The following is a 20285-nucleotide window of genomic DNA, read 5'->3' as shown; positions in this document are numbered from 1 at the left end:
ACTGCAATGCTTAAAGAACTAAAAAAAAGCCGGGTCTAATTTTTGGAGTTTTTTCCCTTTGTTCTTTTATTTTAAATTTTCCCCTTTCCAAAACCCTTCTCGGGGAGCATCCCCGGGTTTTAACTTTTCTTTTTTTTTTTTAAAGGGTATCTACCTCAAATTTCAAATATTATTCTTATATCAATTACTTTTTTATGTGAAAATTTTTCATACTTTAAAAGAAATATTTCAATTTTCTTTTTTGAACTTAGGTTTTCTTTAGGAAATTGTAATTTTATTTTTTAAAGGTTTACTTCAAATTCAAATATATATTTCTTATCATTACAAAAATGTTGTGTGAAAAGGTCCAAAAACTTAGCATGACATTTCTAAAATTATTCCCCTTGATTTTTGGAAATTTTTAACAAATGTTTTTTTTTTTTACTATAATTTAATACATAATTATCAAAAATTTTGATTTTTTTTTTCATATTTTGTTCCCCTTCCCCGGCGCCCCGTATTTTATTGTCGGTTTTCGCGTCCCCTGTGACAGCTTTGTAATCTTGTTCTATTGACCCTTTAAATGCATGTATTCATGTAACTCTATTTTTATATTTATCAATAAAATTTTTCAGTGAAAACATCTTTTCTGTTGTTACCAATTAAATACTTTATTGTAACTCATGTTCTATTTGTTACCCAATTAGATAATTCTGTGTAACTCTCATTCTATATGTTATACAATTAAGTTTTCCAGTGTAACTCTCATTCTATATGTTACACAATTAAGTTTTCCAGTCTAACTTATGTTTTCTACATGTTACACAATTAAATTATTCAGTGTAACTCATGTTCTTTATGTTACACATTTAAATGATTCAGTGTTACACTTGTTCTATAATCTTGAAATACATTTTTTATAAAAAAAAAAAAAACATTAAAAGTCTTTTTTATATGTTTAACAGTGCAAATTTTGCTATTTTAGTGTAACATGTGTTCAATATGTTACCTATTTATTTCAGTGTCACACAAGCTCTTTATATTGCACATATATTTCAGTATATCTGTATGGTGAAGCAGCAACACAGGAACACAGAAAAACTTTACCTCAGATACGAGCAGGGGAATATGAAGCCCTGCCAGAAAAGGTAATTTGTTGCATTGAAATTAATTGTAACTGTTCTATTTGTGGTTTAGGTATCGGCCCGGGAATTATCGGGCAGAGCCATGTCTCTTCATATGTTTCAAGTACTAGTCTAAAGGTTATATAACTTTTTTTGAGATACATCTAAAATCTCGGAATTTTCATTGGTCAATCTACACTCTCTTCCAGTTTTTGATCAAATATCTGAGATTTTATTTAGAGCGTAGAGAATTTCTTTACATTTAAACTTGTATCCTTGAAGCGAACACTTAATAAAGTGGTTAAAATAAATAAAGATGTGTAAATTAGATTAATTGGGATGTGAAAGGGAATCAAATGAAAGAGGGCATGCTATGAATGACAGGTTACATAAAATATTCGACATTAACAGTAAACTAGTGGATGTAATAACTACTCTATGTCACAAGTTTAGAGTCTGACCCATCTGCTTAACTGTACAGCCTGATCCAGACTCTTCACTGTTTGAAGCTCAGGTTTCATATTTTGATATGTATGTTCCTTAATGTAGGAAAAATCCATTTGAAGGGTGCTTATTTTTTAACTATTGGGTTCACTCAATGTGGTTGATATTGAACTCTGATAATGTGTCTGCAAATATGTCACCTTTTTTATACACAGTATAGATGAGAGTATGTTTGTGTATGCATGCATGTGTGTTTATGATTGTACTGAAGTCAAATGCTTTGGGTGATGTAAACTACATATTTAACTACTTAAAAAGTATTTACTAAATATATCAAAATGGTAATTGTTTTTCAGCTTACAAAGGATGAATGGAAACCAGATTTTGGACCAGCCGAGTTTGTCCCGTCATGGGGAGCAACTGCTGTTGGGGCTCGCAAGTTTCTTATAGCCTACAATATTAACATGCTGAGTACAAAAGAACAGGCTCACAGGATAGCTCTCAATATACGTGAACAGGGTCGCAGCAAAGACGAGGTATGTTTAGGAAATACACGTCAGTTTGGAAGTCATAATTGTAGATAATTGCACAGTTCGAGTACAAATGCTTAGTAATATAATCATTTGTAATTAATTTGAAAGAATTTGAAGGATGAACCATGCATTATAGTACTTCAAAAGAAAAATTGATGTTATCTTCTTCATCCTAAAATGCTAATAGAAAGAGAAATGATAAAAAATATGTAGGACCTCTTAATGCTACAGGTTTTGATCCTGTTGCAAACTTTGGATTCAGCTCAGGTCAGTGTTTCTACTTGCTTGTGCATTAAATCGTGCAATATATTTATTGATAAATTAACCATTTCATTCTTCTAAAGATTATTTATTACTTACCATTATATCTATTTCTGAAGCTAATTAGAAGCATGAGTAGTTGAATTATTAGTCCCCTACCAGTTTACCGGAGGGGACTTTAGGTTTACCGTCCGTCTGTCTGTCTGTCTGTCCGTCAGTCTGTCCGTCCGTCAGTCTGTCCGTCCACAAAACTGGATCCCGCAATAACGCAAAAAGTACTGAAAATATTTTAATGAAACTTAATATATGGATAGATGGCAGTATGGAGATTATGCACGTCTTTTTCTTTTCTTCCTATGTTGAAAATTCTGGTTGCTATGGCAACAAATAGACTGAAAATATGGCAAATTTTACACATAACCTGGATCCCGCGATAACGCAAAAAGTACTGAAGATATTTTTATGAAACTTGATATATGGATAGATGGCAGTATGGAGATTGTGCACGTCTTTTTTTTTCTTCCTATGTTGAAAATTCTGGTTGCTATGGCAACAAATAGACTGAAAATATGGCAAATTTTACACATAACCTGGATCCAGTGATAACACAAAAAGTACTGAAAATATGTTATGAAACTTGACATATGGGTAGATGGCAGTATGGAAATTATGCACATCCTTTCTTATCTTCCTATGTTGAAAATTCTGGTTGCTATGGCAACAAATAGACTGAATTTCAAGATTTCTGATTCTAGTTATAAGTTTTTTCACTATAAGTTCTTTATTTCTTAAGGTATTTTCTTCAAACTTTAAATATAAGTTGCTTGTCATCAACCACATCATATGTGACAAGGTTTACAACTCTAGCACAAAATTCAGAATTACCTCCCTTGAACTTAAAATTTTCATGAAAAAAACATTGTTTTTTTTTTTTTAATAACTTCTTTTTCTGAATGTATCTACTTCAAACTTCATATAAATGTTTCTTATTATCACACAACATTTGTGAGTGTTCAATACTCTAGCAAGACTATTTCCAGAATTATGCCCCTTTTGAACTTAGACTTTTTTTTTGAGAAATTGGTAATTTTTACTCCAACTTCTTCAATCATGATAGGATTTTAAAAATGTTATATTTTGATAACAGGGATGTTTAAAAAATAACTTTAGAGTGTCCTTCAGTCCGGCTGTCTGTACATAAAAACTGTTTCCTGTGATCACTTTTAAAGAACTTTTTCAACAAATTTACTTAAAATAGGAACCTAAGTGAATGGCCAATGGCCCTTCAGAATGTTGCTTGGGCTCTTACCGGTAGGGGTCTTATGGATTGCTTGCAATACTATGATAATTGCTTGTTATTATTGTTAAGAATATTTTTTTTTGCATCATACATTTAACAGCCAGGTAGATTGAAGGAAGTTCAGGCAATAGGTTGGTACTTGGAGGAGGCTAACATGGCCCAGGTGTCTGTCAACATCACTGACTTTGAGCAGACGGCAATTCATACAGTGTATGAGGAAGTCTGTAAAGATGCTGAGGTAAGTCATCTTCATATATAAATACATATAAACTCCAATATGCTCCTAAAAGACAATCTCTCAATGAATGCAAGAATATATTTCTTTTCTGTTTGGATCAGAAATAGTACAAAATTGCTTTTATAACGAAACATTACTTGCTTTCAATGGTAACAAATAATTGTATATTTCTGTATACATGCATATGACATAATGATTTTATCAGCTGTATGTAAAACCCTGTAGTGATGGCACTTTAAAAAAGGCTTGTCATGTGATACTTCAAAAGAAGGAAAATGATCATTCAGATCAGATTTCTGTAATAATTAACATATTTAACTAGTTATTCTTAGTTAATGTTTAGATATAATGGTCAAGGTCTTTTTGAATAATATTTTTATCAAAGTATTTTGAAGTATTAGTACTTTAAACATGTGAATGGATCATATTTTTTAAAATAAATGTACGCTAAGAAAGAACTAAACATAGCTATATTTGGAGTATTATTTTCCCACAGGAGTTGAACATTGCTGTGGTTGGTTCCCAGGTAGTAGGACTGGTTCCCCTTGAAGCAATAATGGCATGTGCACAACATTACATGGAGAAAAGTAACTTGTTTATTCTAGAGGAGGACCAGAAGCTAAGACTAGTAAGTTGTTCTAGGTTGCTCACCAGTATTTATTATTGAGTTTTATCATGACCCGGGGTGTCCGTGGCCAAGTGGTTAAGCGTTGACTTCAAACCACTTGCCCCTCACCGCTGTGGGTTCGAATCCCGACAGGGACTTTGGATTCTTTCATGTGAGGAAGCTATCCAGCTAGCTTATGGAACGTCGGTGGTTCTACTCAGGTGCCCGTTTGTGCCTGAAATAATGCAGGGAAGGGCACCTGAGGTCTTCCTCCACCAGTAAAGCTGGAATGTCGCGATATGACCTATACTGTGTCGATGTGACGTAAAACCTAAAACAAACAAATTATCATGACCCATTTTAGGAACTTTTTTTCATTGAAATATTTATGCCTTATGCAAAACATTGGTCTGTTATATGAGAGCTTTAAATTATCAAAAGGAGGTCAAAATATGTAACAATAGCCTTTATAGCCTTTATCACGGTAGAAATATGGTGATTAATACTGCAAAATCAGTCGTTAATCACACATGACATGTAAATTATTATTTTACCTTTCTTAAAATCTTAGCACATTTTTCATAAGTTTGATGTTCTTGAAATATGTTTGCCGTTTGGAGGCATGCAGCTTTAACACCATTTTAGCATTAAATGTTTTTCAACTTTTGCTTTGAACTATCTTTTTGTTCAGCTTTCTGTTTATGCTAATAGCACAACTTTCCAATTCTAACAATTCTAATAATAGCAATGATTGTTCTTTTTTAAGTCAGAAATATCTTAATATTTTTTAGCTCACCTTGCACAAAGTGCAGGTGAGCTTTTAGGATGGCCAACCAAATGGCGTCCGTCGTCTGTCGTCCGTCCACATTTTAAATATTCTAAGGACATCTTCTATGATACCGCAAGGCCAATGTTAATGAAACTTGGCAGGAATACTCTTTGTATGAAGCTCTATCAAGATTGTTCAAAGAATTCCATTTCATGCAAAACTCTGGTTGCCATGGCAACCGAAAGAAAAATCTTTAAATATCTTCTTTTAAAGAACCGTAAGAGCTAGAGCTTAGATATTTGGCATGAAACATCTTCTAATGAGTGTCTACCAAGTTTGTTCAAATAAAAGCCCTAGGGTCAAAATTGGCCCCGCCCCAGGGGGTCATTGATTTTCCCTATATGCATAGTAAAAACTTAAAAATCTTCTTTTAAAGAACCCAAAGAGCTAGAGCTAAGATATTTGGCATGAAACATCTTCTAGTGAGTGTCTACCAAGTTTGTTCAAATAAAAGCCCTGGGGTCAAAATTGGCCCCGGCCCGGGGGGTCATTGATTTTCCCTATATGCATATAGTAAAAACTTAAAAAATCTTCTTTTAAAGAACTGTAAAAGCTAGAGCTTAGATATTTGGCATGAAACATCTTCTAGTGAATGTCTACCAAGTTTGTTCAAATAAAAGCCCTGGGGTCAAAATTGGTCCCGCCCCAGGGGGTCATTGATTTTCCCTATATGCATATAGTAAAAACTTAAAAAATCTTCTTTTAAAGAACCCAAAGAGCTAGAGCTAAGATATTTAGCATGAAACATCTTCTAATGAGTGTCTACCAAGTTTGTTCAAATAAAAGCCCTGGGGTCAAAATTGGCCCTGCCCCATGGGGTCATAGATTTTCCCTATATTCATATAGTAAAAACTTAAAAAATCTTCTTTTAAAGAACCCAAAGAGCTAGAGCTAAGATATTTGACATGAAATATCTTCTAGTGAGTGTCTACCAAGTTTGTTCAAATAAAAGCCCTGGGGTCAAAATTGGCCCCGCCCCGGGGGTCATTGATTTTCCCTATATGCATATAGTAAAAACTTAAAAAATCTTCTTTTAAAGAACCGTAAGAGCTAGAGCTTAGATATTTGGCATGAAACATCTTCTAGCGAATGTCTACCAAGTTTGTTCAAATAAAAGCCCTGGGGTCAAAAATTGGCCCTGTCCCAGGGGGTCATAGATTTTCCCTATATGCACATAGTAAAAACTTAAAAAATCTTCTTTTAAAGAACCCACAGAGCTAGAGCTAAGATATTTAGCATGAAACATCTTCTAATGAGTGTCTACCAAGTTTGTTCAAATAAAAGCCCTGGGGTCAAAATTGGCCCCGCCCCAGGGGGTCATTGATTTTCCCTATATGCATATAGTAAAAACTTAAAAATCTTCTTTTAAAGAACTCAAAGAGCTAGAGCTAAGATATTTAGCATGAAACATGTTCTAATAGGTGTCTACCAAGTATGTTCAAATAAAAGCCCTGGGGTCAAAACTGGCCCTGCCCCGGGGGTCATTGATTTTCCTTATATGTGTATAGCAAAAACTTAAAAATCTTCTTTGAAAAAACCCAAATAGCTTGAGTTTAGATATTATACATGAAACATCTTTAAGTAAATATCTACAAAGTTTGTTCAAATAAAAGCCCGGGGGTCAAAACTGGCCCTGCCCCAGGTGTGTCATTGTTTTTAATTATATGTGTATATGTGTAAAATCTTCTTGAAAAAAACCCAATGAGCTAGAACTTAGATGTTTAGCATGAAACATCTTCTTATGGGTGTCTACCAAGTCTGTTCAAATAAAAGCCCTTGGGTAAAAATTGACCCGGGGGTGGGGGGGCTATATACATGTGAGCGACCTCAGGGCCATCATGGCCCTCTTGTTTAAAACATTTTTTGTAATTCTGTAACTTTTTTATGATTCTATCTTTTTTTTAAACTAACATATGCCTCATGTATTTTCAGGTTATTAATAAATTAGGCCTCAATTCACTTGGTCCATTTAGTCCTAAAGAAAGAATTATAGAGTAAGTACATAGGAAACATATATATGGAATTCAGCTTTGGTTAATGACACTTTGTAATGTACTTACATATTATTATTTATAATACAGCATGTTTGTAATGTTGTTTTTCATTGGATAATCGTGACATTTATATAGTTTTATATACACAGCTGCTGTCAATATATGAAAAAATCACAATTGTCCAATGAAATTTGATGTTACAAACATGCTGTATTATGAAGATGTTATGTTTGTTTGAATCTGGTTGGACTTCATGGTTGTGCACACTGGCCTATTTGAAATCCTTGGGAAATTGAAAAATTATTTTTCATCTTGCATGTAAATAGCAAGTCATGCAGTTATATCTATACTGTAGTTTAGTATTTATTGATTAGAGTATAAAAGCAATTTGTGGTCCCTGACAAGATTTCAATGAATATTTGTTTCACTAGTGAATCAGATAAAAGCTTACTATTATTGTAATAAACAAAATCTAGGAACAAACAAATCAGTTGAGTAATTGCTACCATAAGCTCTCTTATCTACTAAAACATTCTGCTTTTTCATATTTTAAAAGCTTTTGCAACTTTAAAAGAGCTCTGCTGAGGTCCCAAACCCTAAATACATAAAATTTGAAAATCTTACATAGATTTACTGGGGCACTTAAAACTGAAAAATATGTTTAAGAAAATACAGAAATATACACAGAATTAAATTGAAAATCAATTTGTAGTGCAATTCGTAGCCCAAATTGAGTTAATAACATTAATACTTGAAATAATTATCATTGGTAATAGTTTGCACCCTAAAAGTTTGCATAGAAGTTTTGGTATAGCCCCACATCAAATGAAATAATAAAAATCCTGAAAAAATATTTTCAGTGCCATCATGTCAAGAAAAAACCTCAGTGGAGTCCCTTTCACTGACCAATGTTAATTTTAAAACACATCTTTATAAGTCTTTATAATTATTGTTTAATGTATTCAAGAAGATGGAATTAACTAGTTAATATTGCTTGTTTTCAGAGTTATTTAATACTTCTTGCCACAAAACATTTTATTTGTTATTGTTTAATGAGAAATAGAACATAAATATATCCACATATTTGTACAGGTACATGATAACAGATGAAAGAGAAGGCCCCCTTGCAAGTATGGATGTGAAAGACTTTATCCTGACAGTTGGATCAAGGTCACCATCACCTGGTGGTGGATCAGTGTCAGCACTGGCTGCTTCACTGGTAGGTTCACAACTTTCTAGTATTTTCCTCTTGGTTTTGAACTATTTCTTCATGTCATGCTATCATTCTAATTTGCTCATTTTAAGGAGCAGCCTTTAATTTGTGTGTGTATTTGCGTTTATTTATACTCGCCACTGGTTGCCCATATGGGCGAGTCCTCCAGAAGAGTATTAGTCATTTTAGATTTTTTGGAGGATAGTGCAATTACAGATACAGAAAGATGCCCCAATGCCAGAAGCTTCTCCTGGTTCTTTAGCGTGCCAACTGTTAAAGCACCCATACACGGGACCTCGATTTAAAGTCTCATCCGAAAGACTGATTAGTAATTTTAGTTGGCCAGCCCCGGAATCGAACCCACAATGTTGAGATTACAAGTCTCGCGCTCTAACCGATTGAGCTATGTGGGCTGGCTTTAAATCAATTATTACATTTTTAGCTCGACTATTCGAAGAATATGAGAGCTATTGTAGTCGCCCCGGCGTCGGCGTCAGCGTCCGCGTCGGCGTCTGCGTTGGTTAAAGTTTTTTGTAAAGTCAAATATCTCAATTATTACTTGAGATATTCAATTGAAACTTACAATACTTATTTATAGTAACAAGGTTCATCAGATTGACAAGTAGGATAACTCTGCCTACAATATTGACAGAATTATGCCCCTTTTTAACTTAGAAATTTTGGTTAAAGTTTTTTGTAAAGTCAAAGATCTCAATTATTGCTTGAGATATTCAATTGAAACTTACAATACTTATTTATAGTAACAATGTACATCAGATTGACAAGTTGGATAACTCTGCCTACCATATTGACAGAATTATGCCCCTTTGGAACTTAGAAATTTTGGTTAAAGTTTTTTTGTAAAGTCAAATATCTCAATTATTGCTTGAGATATTCAATTGAAATTTAAAATACTTATTTATAGTAACAATGATCATCAGTTTGCAAAATTGCATAACTCTGTCTGCAATATTTGCAGAATTATTTGCCCCTTTGAAACTTAGAAATTTTGGTTAAAGGTCTTCAAAGATATTTACTCGAAACTTTACACATGCACTTAGGGTCATAATTGGAGGGTCATAATTGTATGTCACTGACCAAGTTCCATAACTCTATCTTGCATTAAGGCTGATTCACATCCCCTTTTCTACTTAGTCTCTTGGTTAATGTTTACATGCAAGTTTTACATATCTCAATAACTATTAAAGATATTTATTTAAAACTTCACATATGCATTTATGGTCATAATTGTAGGTCACTGACAAAGATCCATAATTCTATCTTGCATTTAGGCTGATTTTTCTCCCCTTTTTCAACTTAGAAATTCATGGTAAAGTTTTGCTTGTAAGCTGTTATCTCAATAACTACTGAAGGGCCTTTTTTGGGACAATTTTATGCATTCATAATAATAAAGCAGTGATTTACTCGATAAAACATCTTAATAACAAGCTTTTGTACCTTTTCTGTCAAATTTATGTATTCATAGGTAATTAGTATTATTATACTCAATAAAAAACCCTTGTGACATTACCTTCCGAATAGTCAAGCCAATTCTGTATAATTAGACTCTCTCTAAGGCCTATAACATGAATTTATAAAAAAAAATTAGCCCTTTTGTGAACTTAAAAAATTTAACATTATCAAGGCTCTTTCACTTAGAATAGTCGAGCATGCTGTCCTACTGACAGCTCTTGTATATGTTATAGAAATGGAGCAGCCCTTGTTTCAATCATTTTAATTTGCCTTATTTGTAATAAAGGGAGCAATTAGTGGATAAATTATTACAATTTGTTAATTTTAGGGAGCTGCCCTCATGCACTCTCTTTAAGATTACTTGTTTGTTGTAGGGAGCAGCCATTATATTAATTATTTTTATTATTTCTATATTTTAGGGAGCAGCCCTTGGATCAATGGTTGGGTTTTTGACATACGGTAACAAGAAGTTTTACGAGTTGGATGGTCAGATAAGAAAGTTAATCCCACCACTTTATAAGGCAATGAAAGACCTGACACCATTCATAGATGCTGATGCCCTGGCATTTAGTGAATATATGGTAGGTGGACATATGCAAAGTAATTGATTTACACAAAAAAACGTGTTGCAGCACCACACTAAATACCATATTCTGGTATATATAACAGGGGCTGGAATGATCAAATGCTGAAATCGCGCCTTTTCACCTGCCGAAATGCACTTTAAAATGTCTAATTCATCTCTCCACACTGATTTATATATGATAACAACAATAAATAGTATGAGAGAAACACACGACAACTCCGGAACAAGTTTAAAATTTTATTTAAAACCTACTAGTTTGGGGTATTCACTACCCTTTTTGTGCCCCCACGTTAGTGGCGGGCATTTAGATTTACCCTTGTCCGTCCGTCTGTCCGTCCGAGCAGACGAGAGCTACATTATGAGGTTTAGGTTTATGTACAGGCACTCTGTATGGGGTTCATTCCGTAGAGACATGTATTATGTGGTTAAAAATGCTCTTATGGGGTTAAAAAAATTTGCTCTTGTGGGGTTAAGAGATCAAAGGAATAACCCCACAAACACGTCTGCTAAGTATGTCTGTCCGTCCGTCCGTCCGTTCACTTTTGTGTCGCACATAACTCAAAAAGTATTTGACCTAGAGTCATGAAACTTTACAGGAATGTTGATCAGCATATGTAGTTGTGCACCTGGGTATTTTCGTCTGGATATTTTTAGTATTTTCAGAGTAATTGCCCTTGACTTAGTAAAATTTTGCAATTTTCAACTTGTGTCGCATGTAACTCAAAAAGTATTTGACCTAGAGTCATGAAACTTTACAGGAATGTTGATCAGCATGTGTTGTTGTGCATCTGGGTATTTTCGTGTGGATATTTTTAGTATTTTCAGAGTTATTGCCCTTGACTTAGTAAAATTTTGCAATTTTCAACTTGTGTCGCATGTAACTCAAAAAGTATTTGACCTAGAGTCATGAAACTTTACAGGAATGTTGATCAGCATGTGTAGTTGTGCACCTGGGTATTTTCGTGTGGATATTTTTAGTATTTTCAGAGTTATTGCCCTTGACTTAGTAAAATTTTGCAATTTTCAACTTGTGTCGCACGTAACTCAAAAAGTATTTAACCTAGAGTCATGAAACTTAACAGGAATGTTGATCAGCATGTGTAGTTGTGCACCTGGGTATTTTTGAATGGATATTTTTAGTATTTTTAGAGTTATTGCCCTTGACTTAGTAAAATTTTGCAATTTTCAACATGTGTCGCCGTAACTCAAAAAAGTATTTGACCTAGAGTCATTTAACTTTACAGGAATATTGATCAGCATGTGCAGTTGTGCACCAGGTATTTTCGTCTGGATTTATTTAGTATTTTTAGAGTTATTGCCCTTGACTTAGAAAATTTTTGCAATTTTCAACTTGTGTCGCAAGTTACTCAAAAAGGATTTGACATAGTCATTAAACCTTATGGGCAGGTTGCTCAGCATATTTAGATTTGCACCTGGGGTTTCGCTTGTGGATTTATCCAGTATTTGTAGAGTTATTTCCCTTGACTTAGTAAAAAGATTGACAGAACAGTGGCGCGGTGGGGGCACCCGTGTCCTATGGACACATTTCTAGTTCAAGTTAATTTATATATGATAATGAATGAAAAATGTAAGAATTATTGTAATCGTTCTATTCAGTTGTTTAATACCTTTATTATGTAATTGTTTGAAATATACATTGTAAGATTGATAAAGGACCTGATCACACATTTATTTGTCATTTTTTGAAACATTTCTATGTTATATGAATAATTTATTGTTTTATTAACACATTTATTGTTTCATTTAAACATTTGTGATTTTATGAGAAACTAGCAATGAGAAAAATTAATCTCAGTTCAATGAACAGTAAGACTAATTCATGTAAGTTGCTGTGTGAAAACGTGTTTTCAAATGATAGAAGAAAGTTTAACTTAAAAGAAATAATTTTTGCGCAATCAAATATGTGCGAATGATTTAAAATCTCAAATATGTCGCAAAATTAACCACATATGCCTGGTTTGTGAGTAGTTAAAACAAATTTTGCTTATTTACTTATCTTATGACTATTTTCTACAGCTTGCATTAAAATTACCAGCGGAGACTGAGGAAGAACAAGATATGTAAGTTGAAACAATATTAAAGTTAATTTCTAATTAATCCCAGTGAGCACAAGGGGTGATAATAAAAGAAAACCTGTATGTCTGTACTATTTGACCAGATTGTAGACTGTTGGATGTTCGCCTGCTTAGCGTAATAGGGACAGCAACAAATTGGTCGCTGGTTTGTCTATCACTGCTGATGTAAAAATCATGTAGGATTAGAAAAAGGTAATTACTGGTTACTTATCCAAGATCACATTGTTGGATCGACAGTCGAGATATTAACAAAAATGTGTTAAAAGCAGTGTTAAGGAAAAAAAAAAGACACCAATTAACAAACTAGACTGTTGTGAACACAATTTTTGTATTTTGATACTGAATCCCACATTGCTGTTGGATTGTTTCAAATTGAAAACGATGTTAGGCCGTTATTTAAATTGGGCAGGGTTAGGGTAAGTACACTGAGCCTCCATTGATAAGATTTTAATACATAATTCTAACTGTCAATTGAAGAATGTATCCCATGATCTAAAATAAGTTATAGTAGGTCGATGATCTTTCCTTAGACATACCTTCTCTGAGAAATAATGTAAAAATTAAAGCTGATATTCTTTGTGCATTTCGTGCATGTAAAGGTTTCAAATGTTAAAGTTTTAATATTTATTGTGTTTAAATAGTTATTGTTAGCGAATGAGGAATAAATGATGATAGAAATTGTTTGAAAGTAATTTGTATTTGATAAAATAACACTGTTAATATATATTTGACAGACGTTCTGCAGCAATGCAAGATGGCCTGTGTACAGCTATACAGGTACCACTGACTGTATCAAGACTAACTAATGGATTATGGGAACCATTGAAGGAACTTGCCAAGATAGGAAACATCAACTGTAAATCTGATTTACAGGTAAATATTGCTGTCTTGAACTTTGGTTGATCCTTTTGGCAAGGCTTAATTTCTCCTAGACAACTCATCTCAGACATTGAGTCTATATGGTCATTTGCCTATACCCTCTTAGAACATTGTTGAATGCTGCTGTTGTTACAGAAGAGGGAGGGGGTGACATAAATTGTTTCATCAAACGCATTTTTTAAAGTTCTACTATACTTAGCTATGAGGCTGGTTTCCGTTATTTATTTGACAGTTTTTACGATTGAAATGGCATCTACAGTTTGATTGTTAACCAAATAATTTCATTGTAAATGTTTAGAGAAACATCCTTTGGATTGAGAGAATCTTCTTACTCACCCTACTTTTTTCTTGCTGACCCAAATTTTCACTCGCAAATGCAAGTGGGCAACTTGATTTATTGAGGCTTCTCTCTGCTCTAGAAATCATGTGGAATTAGTAGTCAGTCACTTTGGTGAAATTGGTAATTATTGGTTGGTGATCAATAATCAAGGAAATCTGGTAAGGTTGAAAGACAGACTGCTGCCATACACTCAAAAAGTGTGTTATAATTAGTGTATGACAAACAAAAACCAAAGTGTTTTTGGCCGGTGAATTTTTGACAACTTACTTGTTTGTGGATGAGTGGTTAAGACCATTTAACTCTCACTACTCAGGGTCAGAATTCCACCAGGTTCTTAGGATTTTTTCATGTGAGGGCTATCCTGCTATCTTATGGTATGTTGGTGGTTCTACTCAGGTTCCCTTTTGTGCCTAAAATTATACATGGAGAGACACCTGAGGTATTCCCCCACCATACTGGAAAGCTGTCATTTGACTTTTACTGTGTTGGTGCAGCATAAAACCAGACAAATTGTTATTTTAGGTTGGTGTAAGAATGCTGGAGACAGGAGTTTGGGGAGCCTATTATAATGTGAAAACTAACCTTGGTGATGTCACAAATGAAGATTTCAAGAAGAAGGTAAAATTATGCATGCTTTTTACTGAATTGAAATTTTGAAAATTATTGGCACCTATTAATTATGGCAGTAGTTTGTGAAAAATTTAGATAATAAATTCCTTACATTCCAATCTCAAATCAGGGCAAGTCTAGTTGAACAAAACTTTATGTACAAGTTTGTTGTAAAAGTGCATATATTTATTATATAAAGTCAAGTCTAAATGTTTTCTTAAGCTTTTTTAATTGAACATCCCATATCTCTGCCTGCTTAGCTCAAACCACTTGCCTCTCACTACTGTAGGTTCAAATCCCACAATGGCCTTTGGATACATTTATGTGAAGAAGCCATTCAGCTAGCTTGGGGAACGTTGGTGGTTTTACTTGGGTGCCCGCTCATGCCTTTAATAATGCACCAGTAAAGCTGGAAAAAAACCACAGTACTGCAGTTATGTTGGTGTGACATAAACACACAAAAAAACACACAAAAAAAACAACAACAACAACAAAAAAAACCAACAACAACCCCCCAAATATATGATCTTGGACTGAGTATAATGTTCATTTGTCTTTTACTGCTGATTCAGAAATCATATGGAATAAGTAGTTGATCACTTGTGGAATGGGTTAGATTTACTGGTCAGTTATCCACTAAAACGAATTATGTGGACCAACCAGCCATAAATGAACAAAAAACAAATGATCCTCACATGCATGTAATACAATAATTTTACTTTTAGGTATCAGAAGAAATAGAAGGGGCTGTCAAGATTGCACAAGAAAATTGTGCAGCAATTCTGAAGATTTTGGAGGAAAGGAAAGCCTAAGATCTAGTCAGACTTACACTCTATGTGCTATGCTTAAGTAATCTTGCATGATTATTATCTCCACCATATGTTATTTCATGTTATTATTGGATGTTATTTCATAGCAAGATTGAAAAACATGTTTATATGATAAATAATTCATTTGGTGAAGAAATTAGTTTATTAATTAAAAAAACTTGATAACATTGTTAATTGCTTTTGAAAGAAATTACCATTTTCTTCCAATGGTTTTTATTTTATAAGTTTCTATTTGCCAGATAAATATTTTAGAATTATAGGAATATGTTGGGGAAAAAAACAAGGTATGAATGCTTATAGTTTGACTAAAGTGAATATTTTTCTTAATGGGGGAAAATAGACAAGTTGAGATTGAAAAGATTTATTTAATACACAGGTATGATAAGAAAATATCCCAGAATTTAATAAAACAATTTCATATACCAAAGATGTGATAGACAAGTTTAGGGTACTTTATGCTTCAAACATTTAAAGCTTTTAAATGTGACACAAAGTTTTTTTTGATTAGCATAATCTAGTTATAAAATTGAAGGACAAAATGTGAGTATACTTCTAAGTCTAATTATTAAAAAAATCCAGGGTCTCACTGCCCTTCCTGGCATGGAGGTTACGGATCCTTCCTCCACCTCACCCCTCTAAAATCTGATTTAAGTAATCTTTGAACTTGATTTAATTCTGCAAAACAAAATTTATTGGTTTACTAATATAGAAGATTTCAGTTTTCTAAATTATCAGGGGTAAAGGGTTATACATGACATAATCAATTTATAGAACTTTCAAACTGCTTGAACCATGTTGTATTGTGAGAAAAAAAGTTATCTGTGAATATGATGACATGAATATATGAAAGATTTGAAATTGTGATGTGAATTATATTGCAAAAACTATTATATTATGATGTAAAATTACTGTAATATTGTTTTGTGATAATACAGTAACATGAGAAAATGAACAATTATGATTGTTTACTGAATGCATACATTATGATAACAGAATGTTAATGAAGATACAATGATTTGATATATGTAACAATTTGATGTTTTTACTATATACATTAACATAATGTGAAAATACAAAGACATGTGAAATGAAACAATCGGATATTGTTACTATATGAGTGCATCATGATATTGTAATGTGAAAATATAAGTCTTATATTTGGTATGTGAAAATATAAGTTTTTATTTGGTATGTGAAAATAAAATGATTGTGTTATGTTGAAACATATAGATGAGATGGAAATGAGAACAATGTGTTCATGTTTTGCAATGATACATTTTTTTTATCAAGCTCATTCTTACATTTTTGCCTAAATATTTTCTTAATAAGAAAAACACAAACTTCATTTAATTATTGAATAATAATTTATTCAAAAAATAAGGCCTAAGTATATGTTTATTTCAAGAGCTCTCATTACTTGATGGTAGATTGTTTTGAATGTTGGGATCATTGTGATTGGAGAGTGTTTTTGAACTGTTAAAATAAATTCATGGAATTTAAAGCACTGATATCAAAAACATTTTATATTTTCATTGTCAAGTTGACACAAAACCACTGTGCACCACATTTAGCAGATTGTTTTTACACTAACTTTTTCACAGGTCACTCATTTTGTGGTTTTTAATAAAAACTATGGAGCCCCCGAGATGATTTTTTTTCTTTTTTTGTTTTAACGTATTAATCTTTTTAATTTTAAATATAAAGTACATGTGTAGATGTCCTTAAATAGATAGAGTGTATAATTTAAGAAGCTCTGTGAAAAACCATTACATGGTAGATTTTTATTGCAATGTCTCAAATGTTTTATTAGTGAAGCAACATGCTTTTGTGTCGATTAATACAATATGAAACTACAGTCGAGACTGCCTTAGCGACCCCCTGATTTAAACGACTCCCTGTCTTATCCGACCTTGTTTCAGTACTCCCAACGTATTTTCCTATATAAATGGTCTGAATTAAACGACTCCCTGTCATATGTGACAAGCGACCCTAATTGTCTGGTCCCAATTCAATGTTTGGTCTGATTTAAACGACTTTCACACCTTTTAATTGTCCGTTAAATCAGATAAATAATACCTATTATAACACCCAGAGGGCCAAAATAATTAAGTCCAATTATAATCCAGAAGCAAACAAAGTCTACACACCTCTATCTCAATTACACAGTTGACATGTATAAATGCAGGTATCAAGTGACGTAGCGTCTGTTTATGGGAAGCATGACGCAATCGATGTGTGTGTAATGTACATTATGGCCTGAGTAAACTGGATAAGACTTGTGTTAGATTTTTTTTTTTAATTATAGAGTGCCCACGGAAGATTTTTTAGGCAGCATATTTTTTTATTTACCTTTCTATGACTGCATAATAAATACGGAAAAAATATTGATACTAAACCAGAAAAAGCTTTGGATATGGATATGTTGAAAGATCCTGTAACACAATTTTTCATGGTTTTATTTCATAAAGATGATGCTGAAATTAAGATTTGTCAATATTGTAAGTTCAAATAAGCATTATTTATAAAGATATCACCCAATTTAACATTTAATATAAATAAAGGCCATTAAAGGGAGGTAATTAGAACTTTATTTTCTATAAATTCTAAGTTAAATTTTCCAATAAGTAATCAATGCATGTAATTTATTGATTAAATATAATGTGCAAAAATATTTTCAGTACACATTTTACATATTCTTTGATGTTTGAAAGTTGTTTTATTTGCAAAATTATATCCATATATATTTTTTTTGCAAGTGTGGTATACACTCTGTAACAATATCAATCACAAAACATACAGGATCTTTAAGTCACAATGGTATATAGACAGCTAGATTTAATTTTCTTTGAGACTGTATTTAGAGACTCCCTGTCATATGTGACCTTTTTCTGAAGATCCCTTGGAAAGTCACATATGACAGTCTCGACTGTATTGTGACATTTCAAAGTGAAATAAAGTTTAGATTTTGATTTATTCCTTCTAGTTGAAAGGTCTGTTAGTTAATTGATAATTTTCAAATTGCATTGTGTTTAACACAAACTTTAATAAAAGTACTTTTATAAAAAGTTTTTTATTGTTAACAGTTTTATCTGTCGTCATTTAATAAGATATAGATGATTTTAACGATACACAATAGCTTGGAAGATCATTGGTTCAGAAAACTGTTTACATATTAGATTGAATTGTGTTCTGCTTATATGGAAGCATTTATTTGGCAAAGGGTTTTATTGCTTGCCTTTTAGTTTTGGTACCAGTCTGGCTTTTAAACTTTTGATTGGTTGATTTTGAATTCAAAATGAGTGAAATTGACCAGTTACAAGTCTGCTTTTTTTGGGAGACTGGTACCCTAATATTGTTTCTTTTGTAGTGTTAGTTTAAGTTTTTTTAAAGCTTATTTTAAGTGTGCAAAGAAGAATTTAAAGATACTTTTTATTATTGTGATGTTTTAGATTTTGTTTAATGTTTTTTTTACATTTGAAAGCTGTTTATTTGAAAACTGGTGATTTGCATTTTGTTTGCATTTTATGTAAAGCTAATTTTAGATGATTATTATATTACAATTGTTTCACACTGTATTTAAACATTTATTTGAGCCGCGTCATGACAAACCAACATAATGGGTTTGCGACAAGCATGGATCCAGACCAGCCTGGGCATCCGCGCAGTCTGATCAGGATCCATGCTGTTCGCTTACAAACCCTATTACAAGTAGAGAAACAGATAGCTAACAGCATGGATCCTGATCAGACTGCGCAGATGCGCAGGCTGGTCTGGACCCATGCTGGTCGCAAGCCCATTATGTTTGTTTTGTTGTGGAGCGGCAAATTTATTCTTGTATTCAGTTATGGTGGTTGTTTAAGGTTAATTAGAAGTTAATTTGTTCAATTTAGAATTAATCAGATTTTTATGAGCATTAACAGTGTAACAATGCATTTTATATATTCAAATGATAAGGATTGACTCAACGTTTTGGTGAAGGGTAATGTTTTTTAAATCATTCAAATATAACCTTTCCTTCTCCACCATTGATCTCATTTTATTTCAGAAATCCATAACGTAATACACAAAATAGGATTTTTTAACAGTTTTAATTATTTGGTATAAAGGGTTAAATATGACAGGGTCTTTTAAGAATTTAGAGTTTCCTTCAATGGAGAAGTTTCTTGGTTTAAAAAGATTACATTGGAGGAATATTTTATGTATGCCCAGTTGCAGTATAATTATAGCACACACTATTTATGTATTATCTGATATAACTTACATTTTAAGCTAAACTGTATCTGTATAAAGTGCTGCAATGTACCTTTTCATGTGAAAACTTCTTAGCCAATATTTTCTATTTTAAATCATGCATTTACCAAAAATTGAGTTGTATGACAGTGAAAATTTTATACAGATAAGTCATTGATGTATTTTTTCAATGTGAGGCAGCTCAATTTTAAATGTAGTCTGTAATAGATATATAAAATACTATGAGCACTACAGTATTATCAACGTATGAGATTACATGTAACTGATGCACAAACTTCTTATACTAGCACACAATATTTTTTATAACAGTAAAGTATTAGAATTTTCAGGTTACAGGGCATATTCAATAATTTTGTATACAAATTTTCGAGGAAGTTACCGCCTGATTTACATGTTTATCTTAAATCACCATTTTTTGATATATGAACAACATCAGAATCAGACTAATGTATTATATGCAATCTGTCTAATGGTTTAATAAATACAGATATCAATTTGTATCAGCCTACAGTATAAAGCATAATGATTTTTTTTCCTGGAATGGATTATAGTCTTTTTTTGTGGAAGCAGAGCATTGTCTGACAATACCTTGTTGCTTGAGATACAAATGTATAAAGAATATTTGGTAATGTTGTAATGTTTCATAGATTTAAGTTTTTAAACTGTCGGTGTTGTTAGGCATAAGAAAATATGTATTTT

The 20285-nt window shown here is 32.6% G+C and overlaps 1 protein-coding gene across 1 annotated transcript; it reads left to right on the top strand.

Moving 5' to 3' along the window:
* Positions 1-1038: 1038 nt before the first annotated feature.
* Positions 1039-15891, top strand: LOC132733559 (formimidoyltransferase-cyclodeaminase-like; the record flags this gene model as incomplete). The annotated part of the gene is given in 11 exon segments (XM_060720217.1): positions 1039-1127; positions 1904-2083; positions 3742-3879; positions 4376-4507; positions 7248-7309; positions 8402-8528; positions 10415-10576; positions 12619-12662; positions 13412-13550; positions 14419-14514; positions 15231-15891. Coding segments are annotated over 11 exon segments (1256 nt in total), but the record flags the coding sequence as incomplete, so codon positions are not given.
* Positions 15892-20285: the final 4394 nt, after the last annotated feature.

This window comes from Ruditapes philippinarum, unplaced genomic scaffold, assembly GCF_026571515.1.
Source record: "Ruditapes philippinarum isolate M1 unplaced genomic scaffold, ASM2657151v2 ctg13987_1_1_1_1, whole genome shotgun sequence".
Classification (NCBI taxonomy): Eukaryota; Metazoa; Mollusca; class Bivalvia; order Venerida; family Veneridae; genus Ruditapes; species Ruditapes philippinarum.
The sequence above is the reverse complement of the archived record's forward strand: the minus strand, read 5'-3'. Positions and strand labels throughout refer to the sequence as shown.